General features: G+C 38.8%; 1 protein-coding gene across 2 annotated transcripts; it reads right to left on the bottom strand.

Annotated features, from left to right (window-relative positions):
- Positions 1-267: 267 nt before the first annotated feature.
- fam135a (family with sequence similarity 135 member A) lies at positions 268-16,902 on the bottom strand. Of its 2 annotated transcripts, XM_082557260.1 has the most exons (21): positions 16,603-16,902; positions 14,579-14,708; positions 12,276-12,355; positions 11,369-11,508; positions 10,283-10,353; positions 9,998-10,171; positions 9,600-9,726; positions 8,668-8,821; positions 8,017-8,094; positions 7,637-7,686; positions 7,019-7,177; positions 6,808-6,881; positions 6,498-6,652; positions 4,421-6,362; positions 4,139-4,299; positions 3,956-4,047; positions 3,778-3,875; positions 3,407-3,558; positions 3,137-3,247; positions 2,867-2,980; positions 268-1,412 (listed from the first exon to the last, which is right to left on the bottom strand). In XM_082557260.1, exons 2-21 carry the CDS (start codon positions 14,653-14,655, stop codon positions 1,207-1,209), a joined length of 4,215 nt encoding a protein of 1,404 aa, XP_082413386.1. In that variant the 5' UTR covers positions 14,656-14,708; positions 16,603-16,902; the 3' UTR covers positions 268-1,206. The 2 variants fall into 2 exon arrangements, with proteins under 2 accessions (XP_082413386.1, XP_082413387.1); XM_082557261.1 differs by lacking the exon at positions 8,017-8,094.
- Positions 16,903-20,024: the final 3,122 nt, after the last annotated feature.

Here is a 20,024-nt window from a genome sequence, read left to right on the forward strand (position 1 = left end):
AACTGCGACGACACCGCCATCTGCAGGCTAATTGCTGGCACTGCATTGAATACGATCAATGAACACAATCGAAAAAGAACAAGTTGCACATAAAGGTTAAAATTAAAATAATATGCTACACAACCCTACTCTTAATCAAATTTAGCAGATAAGGATGTATTACTTACTGATTGACATTTCAGAGATTTTGCCTACATGCACCAAATGCTTAGGAGTGACAACGCTCCCAATTCCTGAAATGAACTCCAGAAAAAAAGACAAGTCGTATACATACTTCATAGTATGCATATTTAATGTTACATTATGATGATATATAAACAACTGTCCAAGAAACATTTCTCAGTTTCAACCAACATTTCCAGTTTAAACATAAATAATCACCAAATGATTAACCAAGTGCTTTCGATAAAAGGTTCATATTACCAACACGTGCGTTTCCTGAATCATGATCATTGCTTAAAACCCCGTAATCAAATGTCATGTTGTCGGCAAAGCTTTACGCTCCCAACGCCAGGCTGGGCAAATGTGCAGAATGCTGTAACTGTTAGAGACAGCATAAAGATTTCAACCAAAGCCAAGGCTGAGAAACAATCCTATTTCAAATGCAATCTTTGCCATTAAAAATGATGGAAAATTGTTGATAAAAAAAGTAACTTGTACAAATGACCATTTTCAGTACAAAAGCTTGTAAAATGTAGTTGTGGTGCAAATCAATGCAGTGTCTCTTAAATTTGGTGGAAAAAAAATCATTTGCAATGGTGAGGACAGTACGTGCAGAATTGACTTGGGTCAGCTCACCAAAACAGCCATTTCTTTTTTGTAGCAGCTACATTTCCAGTTCAGCATCTAAAATTAACTGAATAACTTGGAGTAAAACAATGTTTTAAGTAAAAACAAAGCACATAAATAACACTGAAAATATAGCATATGAGGAGGGGAAATAATTTAACCACCCCTCCAAAGAAAAAAAAAAGAAAAAAAAGGAAGTAGTAGAAAAATAAAAATAACAAGATCCATAACCACTGATTCCAACATCATCAGACAGAAACCACAATTTTCCTTATATGAATGATAATTAAAAAAAGTTATATGCATTTAAAAACAAAGAGATAATCCAGATACTATAATCAGAATAAAATTTAGCTGCGTTGAGGTATACGCTCCACATTCCTCTTGTCCAGCCAAATGTCTGAATCTGTCGCAGTTCTACTGAAAGAACTTGAGGCCTGCAACAAGGAAGAACTTCTCCAGGAAGATCTCAGAGTCGAGGACGGCGATGTGAGCAGCCCGGCCGATAAGGGAGTTGGCTGTGTTGGGCAGGGCGTGAATGACATCATATCGCACTAGATTGCAGTCTTTGTTCTGAAGCACTGGCAGCAGCAAGTTTTCAATCATCTCAGCGTACACAGGACCTGGTGTAAGCAAGACCAAAGAGGTTGGTTATAGTCATTTACTTTTAAAAAGACAGGAGAATCATAGTGTAGAATCATACACTGCTCAAAAAAACCCAGGAAATAAACAACAACAACAACAAAAAAAAAAACAAACCCGGAACTTTTCAGATCACAATGGGGAAAAAAATCTTTCTGATATCTATACTGATATGGACCAGGTATTGTGAAAGGATGTCACATTATTCGATGTAAATGAAATCTGGGTTGAGTTCATGGACCCCCTGGAACTTAAACTAAAACAAACAAAACAAAACAATGCAGCAGACTAGTCTATTTGCCAGAATTTAATTAGAGCAACTCAAAAATGGTACTCAAGTAGTTTGTATTTCCCAATTATGTTGTTATTCATGTCTGGCAATGTCGAGTCGTGCTCCTATTAAGATGACAGATGATGTCCTGGGGGATCCTCTTCTAAAACTGGACCGGTGCATCCCTGAGCTCTTGGACAGTCTAAGGTGCAACCACGCAGCATCGGACATTCATCCCAGTGGCCTGCTTTAGGTATTTTGTAGGGCTCTGCCAGTGTTCATCCAGTTCCTCTTTGCACAAAGAAACCGATACAAATCCTGCTGATGGATTAAGGACCTTATAAGACCTTGTCCAGCTCTCCAAGAGTAGCCATTTCCTGGAATCTCCTCTATGCTCTCGAGACTGTGTTGGAAGAGACAGCAAACCTTCCGGCAATGGCACATATTGATGTACCTTATAAGAGGATTTGGACTAACATCTGTATCCTCATGCTACCAGTAGTGACACTGACCCTAACCAAACGCAAAAAAAAAAATGGTAGGAAAAAAAAAGTCAGAAAAGAAGAGGGAAAAAAATGTCTCTCCTCATCTTTAAAATTTAAAAACACTCCCTTTTAGGGGTTGTCTCATTGTTAGCCCTCTGGGGCACCTGTTAATTTGTTGTCAACACCAAAGCAGCTGAAACTGATTAACAACCCCCCCCCCCCCGCTAGTTAGCTGACCAGATCAATATCAATGCCACAGAAGTTTAAGTGACTTGATGCTCTGATTAGTGTTCCTTTAATTTTTGAGCAGTGTATAGATTAGCATTAGTTTGCCAACATCAATTAGAAATCATAATTTATTCTTTATTTCTTTATGTACAAAAAAGACATAAAAGGAAAAAGGATGTAAAAAATTCTGAAAATGAGGAAGAAAGGAGAAATCATTTGAGAGAAAAAAAAGAAAAAAGGCCAAAAATAGTTTAGTCACTGTCTAAACACACAACCGGAACTGAAGGTCACACATTCGAGGGAAACTACACTACATGGTTGAACAATAAGTGTGCAGTGTAATTGTCTGAGCCTTTAAGTCTCAGCTTTTCAGGCTTTCTTACTTTTCTTCTGCATTTACCAGACATCTTGAACTTGCAAGTCACATAGCAAGGATCTAGTTTCAACCCACCTGTTTGTTTGTCCTTTAATGCAGTTTTGCACATTTCTATTCGAGCAGAATGATAGGGAACATAGCGATCCTGCAGTGACCCCACTAGCACCACATTCTTGAAAAACTGCAAACCTAGAAAGGTGTATGAGTATAAGGTTTATATATATATAAATCTGATCTTCCAAATATACAAGCGAAAACACATCTGGTTTAAATTTAAAAAAATTAAATTAATTAAATTAAAAATTAATTTAAAGAGAAAAAAAAAAAAAAAAAAAAAAAGCTTACCAGATTTCTTGCTGAGCTTATAGAGGAAAGTTTGGCGAGGATCAGAGTGATCACGACATGTCAGCTGCAAAAGTGACCCAGACTTTTTCCACTTCTGCATGAACCAAAGGCCTAAAAACGAAGTTATATTAGTTATTTAACAGGATCCATCACTATGACAAAAGAGACAAAACACACACACAAAAATAAATAAACAGAAAACATCAGCTACCAATAAGCTGACTAAAATATGGAATCTCTGAAAATACAGTCAACTCTTCTGACGTTCACCTGTATTCACCAGAGCAGAGCTGTTGTATAGTGTCCCCAGGTGAGGCCCGGAAAGGGAAAGAAAAGTGTGTAGCTTGTTCAGGTAACATTTAAACCTGGGTCTGGTCAGCACTGAGCGGACTATGAGGTTTCCCAGCGAATGACCGACAAAGCTGCAAAGGATACATCGATAAAAAATAAAAAAATAAAAATGTAAAGACAGCAAACAACATTAAAATGGAACACTTTCACTGACATACTTTAACAGCATTAGACATGCTTTTGGAAATCAGTTAACTGAATCACCAACTTAAATCTAAGTTCAATAAAATACAAGCAATTTCTTAATAATTATGTTATGATATTAGATTTGGATTAACAGAATGCATTACCTTATCTTTGACACTGTAAGGTTGTATATCTGAATGTACTGGACTATTTCATCCAGCAGTCGGTCTGTCATTGACTCAAAGTCAGCAAAGGTGTCATTCTGCAGATAAAAATAGTATTAAATAAACAACGCAAAAAACCCCAAAAAAACATTTTCCAGGTTTATTTTCATATCTATACCTGATTCCTCTCCGACATTAGAAAGTCTATACGAGCACCAGGCAGTCCAAGCTCCAGGTAGGTCTTCACAAGTCTGAGGTCTGCACTGTTACCTGCAGCAATAAAGGGAACAAAATGCATCCATTAATTTTTTAATAAAAAAGCAAACTGATTTCAAAAGCAACTCTCAGAACTTTTTCTTACCATCCAGGCCATGGACACAGACTATGAGATGGATGCCTTCTTCACAGCTTTCATCTTCCTCCATGCTGAAATAGGGCACAGTGGATGCCAGCTCAGGCACCTCGCTGTACAAGAACCCAGGAAGCTTTAGCTGCTTCATTTCTTCCTTGGCCTTAATAAACCTGCACAAAAAAACCCCAAAAGCCACAGGTGGATGAATATTTATCTGTAACGTGTGAAATTTGACAAGTGTGTGCCTGAAGACATTAAGTGATATTTTAAAAAGAAAAAAAGATGACTCACGCTTTCATCTGTGGTGTGGGTGCGCACTCATACCACTGCAAGCTTGAAGAAAGGGAAGTGGCTGAATAAGGAGGTCTTCCGAAGCTATATCCAACACTGCTGGCGGTTATGTTTGAGCAGATCGGAGCTTTTGATAAATCTTTTGTTTCATGGAGGTAGCCAATGCCAAGTTGTTCAAATGAAAGATTTGTCTCTTGAGCAGCTGCATCCCCAACCTGCTCATCATCAGCAACACCATTCACAAAAGCGTAGCCGTCACCTTCCTCATAGTAACCATTCTCTATCATCTCATGCTCCGTCTCATCCTCATCCTCCTCAACCTGTGGTCCTGCCTGAATTCCCAGTGTGATAGCAGATGTTTCTATAGGGCTGATCTCAGACACATCTGTGCTAGAGCATGAGCCGAAGTAGTTTTCAACCATTCCACGTTTTACCAGGTCAGTGCTACTGGTGGTGGCAGAGTTACTGGAAGGGCAGGCTGTATGAGGTTCACTACGGGACTCCTTATATCCAGAGCTGGCTGCTTCCTGTAGTCCCAAGTCAGAAATACATATTAATTTGGGGTCTGTTTCCAAATCCAAAGAAGGCTTTCCAAGTTGGGAATCCCCTGTAACAGTGTCAGGTTTGCAGGCAGCATCAGGCCGTCCGCTGATATCTCCAGAAAAGACTAAACTCTGCTCCTGCACCAAGATGCTCGATTTCCTGCCACGGACTTCAGCTCCACTGGAGGCCCTAGAGGAGCCTTCACCTTCATCATCTGAAGGCAAGGAGTTGATGGAAGTGAGAGATGACTGGACTCCACTGACAGCGCTGATGCTTTCTGGGTACAGAATTTCTCCAGCCCCTCCAGGCTTCTGCACTGTGCTATGCTGAACAGGTCGTGGTGCAGAACTCTGGAGGGCCCTCTCAGGCTGTGGGGCCACAGCAACACCTGATTCCCCAACACATACGCCAGCACAGGTGTTTTGTCCTAGAACAAGCTGAGTGGCAAAGGAGCTGGGCTCACTTTCAATGCCTGAGTCTGAGAGGCGAGATGAAGCACTGGGGGCTCCTCCGTCTGTTAGTCGGATACAATCACTCTTTACCTGTACTGAGACTACACAGGACTGGCTGCGCTGCGCTGTCTCTTTACTTGGCCTTTCAAATACAGATTCCACAAAAGACTGTTGTGAGTAACAGAGGTCTGTCTGGGTAATCTCAGGAATATTACTGTTGACTCTTCCTTCAGCCTGACATGGTAGAGCCATTACTTTATCATGTTGGTATGGGTCCTTGTTACTTCCTTCCACCTCATTTTGTTTTAGTCCAGCAGACCATTGTGGCATCTTTTGGCCACTGTGGTCTTGTTTGTCTTTTGGAATCGGTTGGTTACATGTAGCAACAGCCCCAGTACCCGCCTGGGGATTACTCTGAGTGTCCAAGATTGTAGGATTTGTAAAAATACCTTTCTGACAAGCAGCATTAGTTACATTATTGTCCACAACAGCATCATCAGCACGGTTTCCAGAATGTACTGATGTGACAACAGAGTCGAAAACAGAACTGGCATTAGTCCTTAAATGACTAGTTGTGTCCCCCAGTAAAGTACCTTGTTCCTCAGCTTGGTTAAGGGCAACTTCCCCTTCTTTGTACTTTGAGCTGCTGGCACCATAGGGAGCTTTGAGGTTCTTATAGCCCACCAAAACCACAGAGTCTTTAGAGCCTTGTCTAATCAGCTTCTTAGAGTTTTCAGCCTTTGAATTTTTCTTCAGTTTGACTGACTTGCCTTTGGACTTAGGTGGTGGATCACAGTTGTCAGGCCAGGGGTTATCCACAGGGGCACATCGTGACTCAGGTATTGGGCTGGCTGCTGCACTGAGGTCCTTTGCATTAGGCTTGTCTGTTTTAGCAGAAGCTGAGCCAGTCCTTGTATTGTGCATGCCCAGCCAGGGTCCATCCCGATCTTCAAGATTCAACCAAGTTAAACCAAAAAACAACAAAAAAAAGCCCCAAAAGGACACAAAACAAAAATATAAATATATTTAAAAATCAGAAACATACCTAATTAAACAAAAATAATCAAAACAATTTTACTGACCTTCAGTGATAGAGTCCAGGTATCTATCCTCAAAGATGATTGGTAGTGAGCTAACATCACCATCCAGGTCAGCACATTCCACTGGAAGTGGAGGCAAAGACAAGAAGTAGCTGGAGCTTTTGACCGCATTAGTCATCTGTTGGTGACTGTGAGCACTGAAGGAGGGAGCAGAAAGAAAAAGAAAAAGAAAAGCAGACAACAACTCAAATAGAGAAAAGTTATAGTATGTCAGGCAAGTAAGTACTGGTCCAGGCCTGATAAAAGGAATGCTACATTTCACAATCAAGGCACGCATGCCAACTTGACTTACTGTAACTCCTGATATGCCAGTGCGGATTGTCTTGGATGTTCAAGACAAAAGAAAGCCTCAGCAAACCGCCTGACCTGTAATAACAGTATAAAATAAGAATTCAGTCTATACTGTGGAGGTAAGAGAATAGTTCTGGATCAAAACAGTAAAGATTATCACCACTAGCAGATATCTAGCAAAATGTTTAGTAGGTTTAAAAAGTTGAACTCACTCTTAGTGTATGATGCTCCACAGCTAGTATGGCTGCAACATGCTCCTGCAGGGACACAACCTCTAGGAATTGTCCCCAGAGAGCCATGAGCAGAGAGCAGAGTTGAGCCAGGTTCATATTAACTAGTTCTGCCAGCTCATCAGGTGACTCTGCTTTTTGCTATAAATACAAACATACAAGTCAACCATCAGGGGGCTCAAGTTAGCAATAAACTAAAAGCAAGTTTCAAAATGTACAATCACAATATACTCAAAAAGCTCACAAAACGTACAAAACATGCTCTATTACTTTTAATGCAGAGAGGGCACAACTATCTGGGCCGGATTTGAGGGAGCAAACTGCAAAAGACTGGTTATCTGATCTACATAAATATGAAATACTTTCAGTTTCAAATGCTATTCAATCAACTCAGAAGCAACACAATGCCTGCTCACAAATGCCACAGACGCAATGGTATCTTAATAATTTGCTGACACACCTTGAGCCATTTGGTATAACAAAAGATTCCCATCCTACAGCAAATAAAGCTTTCTATGCAACCCCCCCCCCCCCCAAAAAAAAAACCCCCACAAAAAAACAAAATACCCCACACACACAACAGAAATGAACAGGCCTTACCTTGACTTGTTCACATAACTCAGTCAGACGGGCCTCTAAGTCAAGTTGTTCTGAGGAAGCAAATTCAACAAGTTATTTAATCATACAGAAATCTTCTGACCTTGTAATCCGACCACATTAAGAAAGTTTTATCAGAGAAAAGTATAAGAAAGTATTTTTAAATGTGTTATGAAACTCTTCGTCCAAAGCCTGGTTATTAAGGTGGAAAGAAAGGATGAGTATACAGAAATTAAAAAGGTTACAGTAGCTTATTTTGCTTCTAAAGAGTGGGTTATACAGAGGCCATGGTGTTTTCAACAAGGAGGAAAGTGAAGTGAAAAGAAAAAAAAAAAAGCGGGAAAAAAGCAAGCGGAGTTGAGGTACAGTACTTTGGGACATACCTATGTAGACGTGCCTTTGACTTCGGGGATAGGGTCTTCTGAGTACTCGCTCATAAAGGACTTGCATGCTGGGCTTGGCTAGTAAAATTGCACATATAGTCATGTTTAACCTTTTTCATTATTTTTTCCCCTAGGATGGGTTACTATCTGCCAGTTGTGTGGATTGGGTTTCCCAAGCCATAATTACAACAGTGAGTTGTGTCTGGCTTTAATCTACTGGTTACCAGACTTCCCTACTGGAAGCAAGTGTTGTAAGTATAATGAACTAAGATCACCTGATTAGATCTCTAAAACAACTCAGTAAGCTGCTTGTGCAGTCAGTTTAAAGGGCTTAATGTGATAATGTGTAAGGATCAAGTGAAATGATATGGCCTCACAATAAATTTGGACACAGCAAACACAAAAGAAAAACAAAACAATGACAGTCCACTGATTGCAAAAACAATGATTAAGAAGCTATAAGTATTATATTTAATTGTGCGTAACTCTGAGAAAATGTTTTTTTTCCTCAGAGGCTATAAGTTTAAAAAGAGTGCAAAAATAAATATAAATTCTTATTTAATTAAGTCTTGTATTTAGGGATAATGCATTGCTTTACAGCTTGCAGTAACAACACTGTTGATGCTGATATTAATGCACAATGCTGCATACCTAATTCCATACGATGAGAGGAGGGCAGGTCCTTAGTAATGGAGGTGAAGTAACCAAAGAGGCCCTGGTAGGCTATTAGGAGATTGGAGCAAAGGTTATGGTGCAGAGTGAAGGCATGCTGCAGACACTGGTCAGATACCAAGAATGTCCTGCCCTGAGGAACAAAAATGGGAAAGAAAATGCTATAAAAAAAACAAAAAAACAACAACTCTGTGAACATTATTATTACCTTAACATTGTAGATAATTCGCTCATTAGCCACTGCCAAAACAGAAACTCTTGGACATAGGGGGGAAAAAATATACATTTGTTGCCTCTATTTCAAGTTTTACTACTCAAAAAAGTGCCCATGAAGAGAATTTAGAGGCACCTGTTTTTAGGGTTGGTAGAGCATTTGACTGATGTATAACATCCTCAAAGAATTATTCTAGAAAGAAAATGATTTAAAAATGCCTCATTACTCTGGTGTTACAGTACCTCCACAGAGCACTATGAATCATAACAGATTATTCTGAGTTACTTCCAGGCATTTGTTTTCCTTATAATAGTTACTTTACAGTGGCTGCTGTACACCTTGTTGTCAAATGTGTCGATGGGTTATCCCCATGCTGCATATTAGTGGAGTGATGAGGGGAACTGCAAGTGTAGACTGATGTGTAGAGCTGTGAAATTCACCACTGTGTCAACATAATAATCAAAGTCTACATTTTCTTCCTTATAAGAATATAACTAGGGTTCCACAACATATTGCACACTGAGTACTAGATTGCAGTCATTTTTTACTTCACTTAATGCAGTCTTTGTACTATTTGTGGAACAACACAATACAAAAAAAAGGCATCTTTTAGATCAACTCTGAGGTGCACAATCATCTACAAATAAAGCAAATATTTCCAGATACATTTGGTTTGCTATAAGACAAGACCACTTACATCTGGCGATACTTGCTTGACATAAGTGCTGCCAAACACGACATTCTCCAGAGGTGGGATGACTGAGTCTTTGCTCTGTGCTGGAGCATTGCGGTTAAGCCATGTAGATTTGACGGGTCGAGGTAAACTAGGAAAAGAGACGCTGAAGTCAAACTCATGCAGTCACCACAAGATTTTAGTAAGCTTTTGACTACTTTATATTTAATTCTAACCCAAAGTCATAAGTTATCTTAACTGCTTCAAACAGACAATCTTGTGGCATGTTTAAAAACAATTTTAAAAAGGCATTATGTTGAAGTTTGCTGCATACAGCAAAGCCAAATGACATCATAAAATCATGTAAGAGCTTCAAGAGCTGTGCTTGAATTTTCAGTAAGGTAAATCACCCCTTGTCTGACCTGATAAGGGGCTGATGTAGTGCCACAAGGGAGGCATGGATGGCTACCGAGATGACAGACAGGTGGAAGTAGTCAAACATGACATTGATGTGTTGGTGGATGCCTCGCTGAAGGCTAAAGTGCAAACGAAGTGTGCGACCACTGATATTCTGTAGAGAGTTTGGATCATCTGGCCTGCATAAATTATATAATAAAGAACCTTAGAAGTGCCTTATTTGCATAAGAGATGCAAATGTCAAAATTATAAAACACTGTATAATGCACACGAAATATTTCAACACCTACGTGTAATCACCATCTGTGAAATATAAATCCAAGAAGAGCTGGAAATCCATATCATTGAGGGACTCTTCTACCTGAAGAGAATGAAAAACAGTAATTGGTGGTTAAATAGTGAACTTCAAAGCCTGCGTGCAAAAAGCAACATGTGCCGGGCTGATTTGAAGCTACCAAGATGTTTTTTTGTAATTTGGTGGTATCAACTCTAATAAGTCTAATACATTTTGAAACCGTTTGTTTGTTTGACCTATGCCCCAAGAGCACACCAGGTGTCAAAACAGTTTCTGCTGTTCTAACAGAATGCACTAAACTCCACATATCTGTTTATTCACTGGAAAAGCAAAGTGGCACAAATAAGTTAGAAGCAATTTCAGAGAAGACATTCATTCTGACAGCTGCACTGCTTTGGGTGAGTAAGAAAGAAAAATCTCTTTGTCTCCATTTCTGTGATATTCTGCAGACGCATCATGCTCATACTGTACTGCTTTTGGCTGAAGGCAGCATCTGGACTTCCAAATTGTGCTCCTGTGTCTGAAGGAGGAATTACCCAGCATTTCTACCAAAAACATGTTCCACACTAACTCTTTAGATTTTACTTTATAGTTAGGACAATGAGTCTATGATTCCTAATATGACAAAAATGTTTTTGCCCGTTAAGACAATTTCTTTAATATAAATGCATATTAAATTAACAAGACAAAATTGACAAAATTTGTTAAAAATGTTTTATTACAACCTCTTTGCATGTTTGTTGCACATTTATTTTGATTTTCCTCTCTGCAGGGAGGGAAAAAAAGAAGAAAGAAATCTTACTCAACATCCACATTTCAGCTGCTTTTTTTCCCCCTTTCCTGAAACACAGAATAGGGAAGCGCAACTCCAGATGGTAGATGTTTGTATGGAGGACTCGCTCTCAGTTTCATAAACCACAGACACAACAGTATCCGATACAGAAAAACAAGAAACCTTTAACGCCGACTATATTTAGCTGTGCAACAGCCGGTTCTGCTTCATGTGACGTATTGGCAAATACACTGTAATAAATAAATGCCTTGTATAAGTAAAAACAACATATTTATTTTCTAAACGTACCCTCTTTTCATCAAGCAGCATCATCACTTTGAAGAGCAGGACATCATTGACAACAACCTCTTCATTTTTATACAGGATCTGGAACGTTTTGCTGCAGATGACGTCATCTTGGACTGATGCAGGAAACGCCAGATCAGAGCCTAGACAAAACTATGATGATTAATTGCGGGTCCATGAAAAATTATCATTAAAGAATTATAACCTATCCTGCCCTAACATTACTATTTCTAAAGATAATAGTGTTTCTATTATCGTTAGAAACACTAACACCATGCATGTAATGGTATCTCTACAATCTACATTGTAAATTATGTCACAAGATATATCTTATGTCTGTAGTTGCAGTGGCAGATTTGGTCCTAACAACAATTTTACAAAATAAAGATAAAACTGAAATCAAAACACCTATCCCCTACCGAGGACCCTATATGTCTGACACAAATGTTTTGTATTAAACAACAGTTACATTTTCTAAGGCAGATAAACAAAACCTTAGATAAACACTGAGAATAAAAATGGTATAACATACACCAAGTCTACCTGACTTTTTAGCAAAAGTTAATCAACATCACCTATACAGTTACAGGTATAAATCGAGCCCTCTGATATGAAAATTAGCCATGTACTACTTAATGCATACTGCAGGCTACCAAAGCCTTATTTAATGGCTTTAATTAGGAAAAATCTGAGAACAGTCACTGCTTCGGGTTTACCAATATTAATGCAACTTTTGAATACATATTTTAGTTACTATATCAAATTAGGCAAATGTATTAATAAAATATTGCCTTTTCATGACAGAGACATTACAGACCACATTTTGCTTCCCAATCAATCACACTTTGTCTTTAGTATTCTGCATGATGTTATCATTCATCATTTACATACCACATTTTAAAGAACTTACCTCCTGGGTGAAGTAGACTGGCCTCAACCTTGTGTGGGACGCGGGGTGGCACCTTAAGACTGGCACGCAGCTGGTAGAACCTGTAAATACATAGAAATCTTTTACCTCTTTCCCTGATAAAGATGACATTTGACAACCTCCCCTGCACACGACAAGTTTTGATAGCCTTGCTGCACAGGCAGAGACCACCTTCATTAACGTCTGATGAACACCCAGACATTTTATTCTATAAGCAGGCCGGAAATATAACAACGACTGCTCAGTTCAGCAAAAACGATTCAGGTTTTTAAACCTTTAAAAGCCCACTAGTAGTAAAGAGCTAAAATGAAGACATCCATGAAAGACAGCTCTACGTGCTTGGTGAACATTATTAGACACGCTGTAAAAGGGGAACAAACCGCACAGGTTAGCTACAAGTGCTTCAACTTGTAAAAGGACACTTCACCTCTAATAAATGAATAATGAGCACTTTCTTTTGCAGTCACTCATGTAGTAAACCTAGGCTCTTAAAGCACTGATGAGTCAGGAGCTTTGGGCAGGAGTTTTATCTCAGCACTGGGACATATCATTACAGTGCTGTTATAAAAAATAATTTCCAGATGTTAAAGATCAAAACTGCAGCTTAAAAAACACAAGTCACTTTTCTTCCTTCCTTATGCTTCCATTAAACGTTGCACAGCGCTGGACGTGTACAAAAAGAAAAGAATGTCTGCATGGGGTGTATTATTCCAAACTGGCAGGATGACGGAAACTTTGGACACCATCCTGCCCAGAGCCACGAGGAATTGTATTAGGGACCAGGAAGTAACAGCTCAAGTCAAAGGGGAAAGTTGGACTGAAGCTTCCAAATGAAGACAATAAAAGCCAGTAAGTGGTTTATTTAGAGCAATATGTGCTATGCTGCTAAGTGAGCTCAGCCCATAAAAATGATAAATGTATCTCTTAAATCTGACATGATGACCTCAAGCTCTGCCTTTACATTACTACTTAGATCCAGTCTGGCACATACATAGTATGCTGTAGTTAAAACAATATATTCAACCAAAAATATACAATCACCAATTTCTAGAGACACCAAATATTGGTATTTTAATAAATACATTAAAATACTTTGGGGATATTATGAATAAGAGGGCTCATCTAATGCACCACCATCCCGACATAACTTTAAACTGGGAAAAAAAAAAATCCTCCAACACTGGACACAAAGCTTGACGAAGCTACGTCCTAATTCAGAGCAAGCAGTGGCGCAGTCACACGAGTAATAATAGGACAGCAATCCCCTTGAATGCCCCCCCAAAAAAGTGGCTGCCTGGTTATTGATTCTTTTCCCCTCCACATTTTGTGCCAGATTAATAAGTAACATATGTTACTGAAATACTCATAGTATAATCACGTATACTGTGACTTTGCATAACTGTAAAATGTTAAAGTTGTAATAATATCATATTGTGGGGCGATTCCCACCTCTAATTAATTTGGTTTCTAAAATTATCACCAAATACAGCCAAGTAGCCGACCTGTGCCAGATCAAATGTTATTCTGCTGTACCACAGTCAGCTATCTTTTACAAAATTTAAGCACATTTGCAAAAACAACTTTATCTGTTTTTGTTTATTCAAGTTATTTTTGATTGTTATTCACAGCATGCTATATTTAGGCATCCTAAAGCATCAATGCTCATGCTTCAATTAACGGTAGATCATTTAACTATTTTACCACGCCAGCGGAAATATGATAATCAAGATGCAAATTCAAATTTAATGAGTCAGAAAAGAGGAACTCCTCCATATTTGTATTCACATGGTATACTTCACTGCATGACTTCAAAAGTTACTCAACTTCTTTACTGAGTACTTTTTACAAACTGTAAAAATTACAGTTTAAATACATTTACAGTATGGTCTTTATCTCCATTATCACTGTGGTGTAATAACAACAATTATCAAAACAAAGCGGTAGATTTACATATCTGAAAAAGTATAGTCAAGTACTGATTTGCATATTCTGTACTGTCTGTACAAGAGCATTTGTGAGTGCCCTGAAGGTCTGAACAACATTGCCAAGTGTCCTACATTGGCTGGGACACTCAGAGAACACTTCCTGATCCTCTCTAATGCAAACTGCAAGACAAAGCTTGTTCGGGTTTCTTCAAAAACATTCCAGCACAGTTGAACAATATTTAGCATAGCACATTGTAAAAGTAGATAAATATATTCTGGGGAAATCCATGTCATGGATAAAATCCATCTTAGACTCATGCCAGGAAGAAAACATGGAATTACTTTACAGACAAAACTCACCCTCTCTGGAACAGGTCCACATTGTAAAACTTGTGGAGCTCCACAGAGAACTCCACTGTGGCCTGGACTTCAGTCATCTTGGTCTCTACAGGCAGAGGTGCCTTACATCATCTGGGATACACCTGTAGGCCTGCAGGCAAAAGTAATCAAATTAGTCATTTCAGTTCCAGCAATCAGGTTATTGCAAAACCTTTACACTTGAAAATGCAGTATTTAAACTGAGTTAAACTGAATGAGAACTTCTAAAAAGCTGTAAAACGACTCACCTAGGTTTACAAAAAGAAACCCAAGGTCAAATCAGTTAAAAGAAAACATCACCAGCAGTCACAAGAGTGAGTTTAAGAATATATAACAGTTGGGTTCATTTTTAGAGAAGTTATTAGGGCATAAGGTCTAAATTTGGCACACGAGGCATGCCGTCCTCTGGGCCTAATTAGTTAACAGCCCATAACAATTATAGAATTGATATGACAGGATAAGAGAAAATACTATTAATAACATTGCACAAAATAGCCCTGAAATACAATATTACCAAATGGTAGTGTTAGAAATACACACAGACCTACTTTAGACCTTATGTAAGACAAGGGTGTATAGTATTTCTGGCCGTAGCCGAGACAAAATAAAGCTGGCAAAAACAATCATGCAGACGCTTGCTAAATTAGTCATATATTAAATTAATAAATCATCCACTGGGAGATATAATAGCTGTTCATGCCAGTGAAAAGAAATGAGCTACAAAAGACCACCATGAACTTGATCGGGTTAACACAGATGCCTGACAAGATCCAAGGTTAATATCCCTTTCTGAATTCTGTTGCTTTAAAAACACAAAACAACAACAAAAAAAACCCTCCTGCAAATTAACTGGGCACAACACAGAGGACATACAAGGACACCGTCGGGTAAATTTGCCTTTGTGGTCATGTTTGTTTTGGGTATCAATTCCCTTTGCAAGCCTAGCATAAATACTTTATGGTCATACTGAGTTTGCAAGTCAACTGATTAACTAGTTTGTATGAATCGAGCAGCCAAATGCAATTCATACCAGACTAAATTAGATCAAATCAGTGACTGCAGCTTTTGTTAAGCTTTTGGTAACTAAGCTGCAAGACCTATAATAATGTGATGGAAAACTTGACATCGTTACCCTGTCAAACAGTTCCCCGCTGTGTAAATGTTTCAGTACACTTTGATAACATTATGGATTTATGATGCACTGAAAGTTTGGTATTGAGATTGTAGCAGCAACTGGTCTATCAGGTTTAGTCTTTAGACAAAAGCCCATCTCCGACAAGGTATGTAAGCAAAAGTTATATACGTGGAGAATACAAAAGATTAAGTAAGGCGTTGACCGAAATCCTGAAGCATTGCTGTCAATACACCAAACAACCTGCCAGTGCGAGCTGTATCCACTGAAACGTTTGTTCAAACGTAACAATAACACAAAACTGTCACAAAAAACACACCACCAAAACAAAATTACATATTTCCCCGACCAACAACCCGGCGATTGGTGATAAGACGATGTCTCCGGCACTTAAGAAAATGTAAGACACCTCAGGGAAAGTAAAATCTAAACATCTAGTTCTGTTAAAATATACATGACAAGGCCTTAAGACGTCGGTCGGCTCGATGGTTTCTTCTAGAGCCAACAGCTAAAACCCCAAACCAATACAGACAAGGAAATAAACAGCTGTTTAAGTTGTAACTTAGCTTTAGGATTTAGATGCTATAACTAGAAGGAGTGAGGCAGCAAAGGTCTCTAGCTGAAGGGTAGAATCTTTGCAAGGATTTCATTTCGGTTACAGGTGGGAAGCTAACAAAACATATTTTCCCCCAAAAGGATCAGAAAATGTTAGGAAAAAAATCGGCAAAGACAATACACTTTAACAGACCACCCCCCTGAAAACAGTCTCCCTTGACAGTGCCTTAGCTAACGGTAACACTTAGCAGGGCTAGCCACCCACTGAACAGTTGCCACCGGGTAACATTAGCTGCGCAGTCAAGCTAACGCTACTCACCATTTCGCTGGGAAGCTAACATTAGCCGGCTAACCAACGTTAGCTCAAATTTCAGTCCTCTCGCCGTCCTCTCACAGTGAAGTGCGGACTGAAAACAATGCCCCGCTGACTGGTTCTCCTCCCGGCCCGGTCAGCTTCATAGAAAAATTGGCGTTAGAATGTTACACAGCGTCACTCGTCCATGTAGTTATGTCTGTGAGCAGTGTTTGCTAAGCAGGGAGCTAACTGTGCTCAATCTGAAGAGCTGACAGCAGACGCTGCTCTAGCTGTACGCCTCTCAACTGCGCGTAGCTGCACATACCGGAGACGCAGCTGACATGCAAAACTACTACCGTTAAATGGAACATCGCAAAGTTCAACAAGCACACAATAATAATAATTAAAATAAGAAGAAAAAAAGGGTTTTTTTTCTCCAAAGACGTATGTTTATTTATGTTGTAAAACTTTTGCATAACACTGTCACTTTTTTAAGGCATAATCCAGCCTGTTCATTGTTCTTGTGACATCCAATTCACTTACTCAGTTTAATTTACTTTCATTTAATTCATTTTATTTTTGATAGCCAATGTCACAAATAGAGGTGCAGACATAAAAGCATTTTAGGAAATGTGGTCAGTTACATGTACAAAAATAAATTTAAACAAACCATCCGAAATACATACATACATAAACAACCCCACACACAGACTTAAATATAATACAGAGGTAAAGGAAATAATTCATATATAAAATCCCTTGAAACACCAAATGCCAGTGTGATTAAAAAGATATGCGTCTGTGTCTGCAAGAATACCAAACATGGCTGGACTCTGTAGGTACAGGTGGTATTATTAAGTGGAAGCACTAGTTCGATGTCGAAGAAGATTTTTTGCTCCTTAGATTCAATAAAAAGTCCAGATAAGGTTGAGTCTAAAGGTCTCTGACATGATTTATGTATGCATTTGTTTAATTTATTTATCTCTTCTTCTCAGTAAGCATGGACTCTGAGAAGCAGAAACTGAGAAGAAGAAACTCGGACTCTTACCTTCCAAAAAGATCACATCACTGCTCTGGTCTGGTCTGATCACCAAGCCCAGATCTAATCTAACTCATCAGTGTAGAGTTCACTTAATATATATCACTTCAAGAAGTTTTTTTTAAAATGACACAACAGAAGGAGGAAATGTGGGGGAGACGCACAAATTCACAATCAACAGTTTCATTTCTTATTCATAATCACTGGTAATCTTGAAAAAAAAAAGGGTCCAGTTTCTTAGAAATCCACACAAGACATTTCTTAGGCTCTGGGTGTTATGACTACTGTGAAAAATGCAAGTCCTGCACTTTATTGCCTTCTTCTAAGAACAAACACAGCTTGAATACTTCCCTGGTCAGAGTCTCTTGATTTTCACTTTGGACTGTACTGGAAACAATGTCGTCTGAATACCATGCAGCCACAGAGATCACAAAGAATGCAGTCCCAAAAGTTCAGGGGAAATTATGTCACCACAGGGTAACATGATCTTTTTCATAGTCAACTACATTTTATTTAGCATACACAATGACGCTCATAGAATTACAAATGGGTTACAATACAGAGGTTATATATGCCTGAAGTAACATTAAAGGCCTAAAATAAAATCCAAGGTGGGTGCAAGAGAACGGTGAAGTTGACACTGCAGAGACTGTTGACTCACTCCTGCAAATAAATAACAAAAGCCAAGCTTATAAGAGACCTCTCACTGAGACCCGAAGCTATTTACTTCTGCTGACCGAGCAACACTTCAGCGTTTTTTGGGTTTTTTTTTTGCTCACTACTGGAAGAAAATCAGAAAATAAATCCTGCAGCAGGTAATTTTTTTAAATGGGTGGAATCGAAAGGTAAACTTTTTACTTAATTACAACAGCAAGAATAATACGAGTTGTGTCTGGCTGTGCTGTCAGAAACCTGAACCAAGGATTTCTTCTGATTAACTTCCAGAAATATCCTGCTCTATTCATTGTGCTGCTGCTATGTGATCCCACTGTGCCTCTGCACTGGACTTCATTCCCAGAGTAAGTAATCTTCTGAGCTGTATGGTGCAATTGCTGACAAATCAATGACACATGAAGCTGGCATTTCATTAAAAAAAAAAAAAACAGGAACAAAGTAACAAGATTACCAGAGCAGTGCATCCCCTCAAATATGAGTCATGTTCGGTATCTGTCAACCGCAGCATACTACACATATTAATCATTAGTTTGTGCTTGTGGCAGCTGTTCTTCTTTGCTGAAACTGTTTCTTTGAGATGCATGATCTTCTTAACATGTTAAATAATTGTCACATTTTTGTTACTCTAAATAGTGTGGTCTGAGTTTATAGTGCTCTTTTCTATAGCCAAAAGACTTGGACACCCGCATTTATTTTTATAAGTATCAGTAAATCAATAAATCGACATGTATTGACTTAGGCACTTATTTCACGACCTTCTTTCCCATTAGGTTTACACTATTTGTTTTCCTTCCTCTCTCCATATGTCTTCCCTCTTTACCGCATCCTGTTCTTATCTATATTTTATTACATATATCCAGCATATGGGTATGTGTAGAAGCACTAACATCACTTGATTAGGAGCTTTTTTTTGTGCAAGTACATATAAATGTAGATTCAAATGTTCACTGAATTCTCAAAGTATATTAAATTGCCAAATATATATATAAGTGTAACGCTACAGCATCAACCCAGAGTTATACATCTGGGGGGAGTGAGGTGTTTTATGCAATGCTGAGACTCATGTTGGCAAACAGAAAAAGGAAAGATCCTCTTCACGCTCGAGGAAAACCTTAAACTTTCTGCACAGATGTGTAAAAACAGGCAAATCTAGAACTGAAGTGTTAAAGAGAATATGGCAAACAGCCAGAGATAGTCTAATATTTATTCAAGGCACTGGTGCTGCTTTCCAAACACTGAGCTTTTATTCCCTTCTACAAAACACAAACACACACACACACACACACACACACACACACACACACACACACACACACACACACACACACACACACACGCCCTTTGACTACTTTCTCTTTCCTTCTTGCAGCTGTGAGATTTTCATCTCAAGTTGGTATTCATTTGGAGCAGCAGTCCATGTGCCCTCAGATCAGCATTGGGGAGGATCATTTCCCAGGTGGACTCAAAATATAATACAGATGAAGTAATGTTATTGTGAAAAGAAAAAAGAGTGTATAATGAGAATGACCCCAACATTTTCTCTGTAAATAGACATTAAAGGAACACTTAAACAGCACATAAACAATAAGGACTATTGTATTGTAAGCCGTATAAGATGTATATTTAACCACTTATGTGTCCTTCAGGATTTTATATCATGTCACAGTTCCACATTGCTGAGTTGGCAAGAAGGGGCACTGTGAAAAAGGTGGCTGGACCATCTTCTCAGAAT

This window comes from Aulonocara stuartgranti (assembly GCF_965226115.1).
Source record: "Aulonocara stuartgranti genome assembly, chromosome: 13".
NCBI classification, from domain to species: Eukaryota; Metazoa; Chordata; class Actinopteri; order Cichliformes; family Cichlidae; genus Aulonocara; species Aulonocara stuartgranti.

Bases quoted from the DNA above. Each gene is read 5' to 3' on its own strand.
- fam135a (XM_082557260.1), bottom strand. From the start codon at position 14,655: ATGACTGAAGTCCAGGCCACAGTGGAGTTCTCTGTGGAGCTCCACAAG. The intron at 3,559-3,777 runs GTAATGCATTCT...TATCCTTTGCAG, and splicing joins CTTACAGTGTCAAAGATAAG to CTTTGTCGGTCATTCGCTGG. The intron at 1,413-2,866 runs GTGGGTTGAAAC...TGCTTACACCAG, and splicing joins ATTAAAGGACAAACAAACAG to GTCCTGTGTACGCTGAGATG.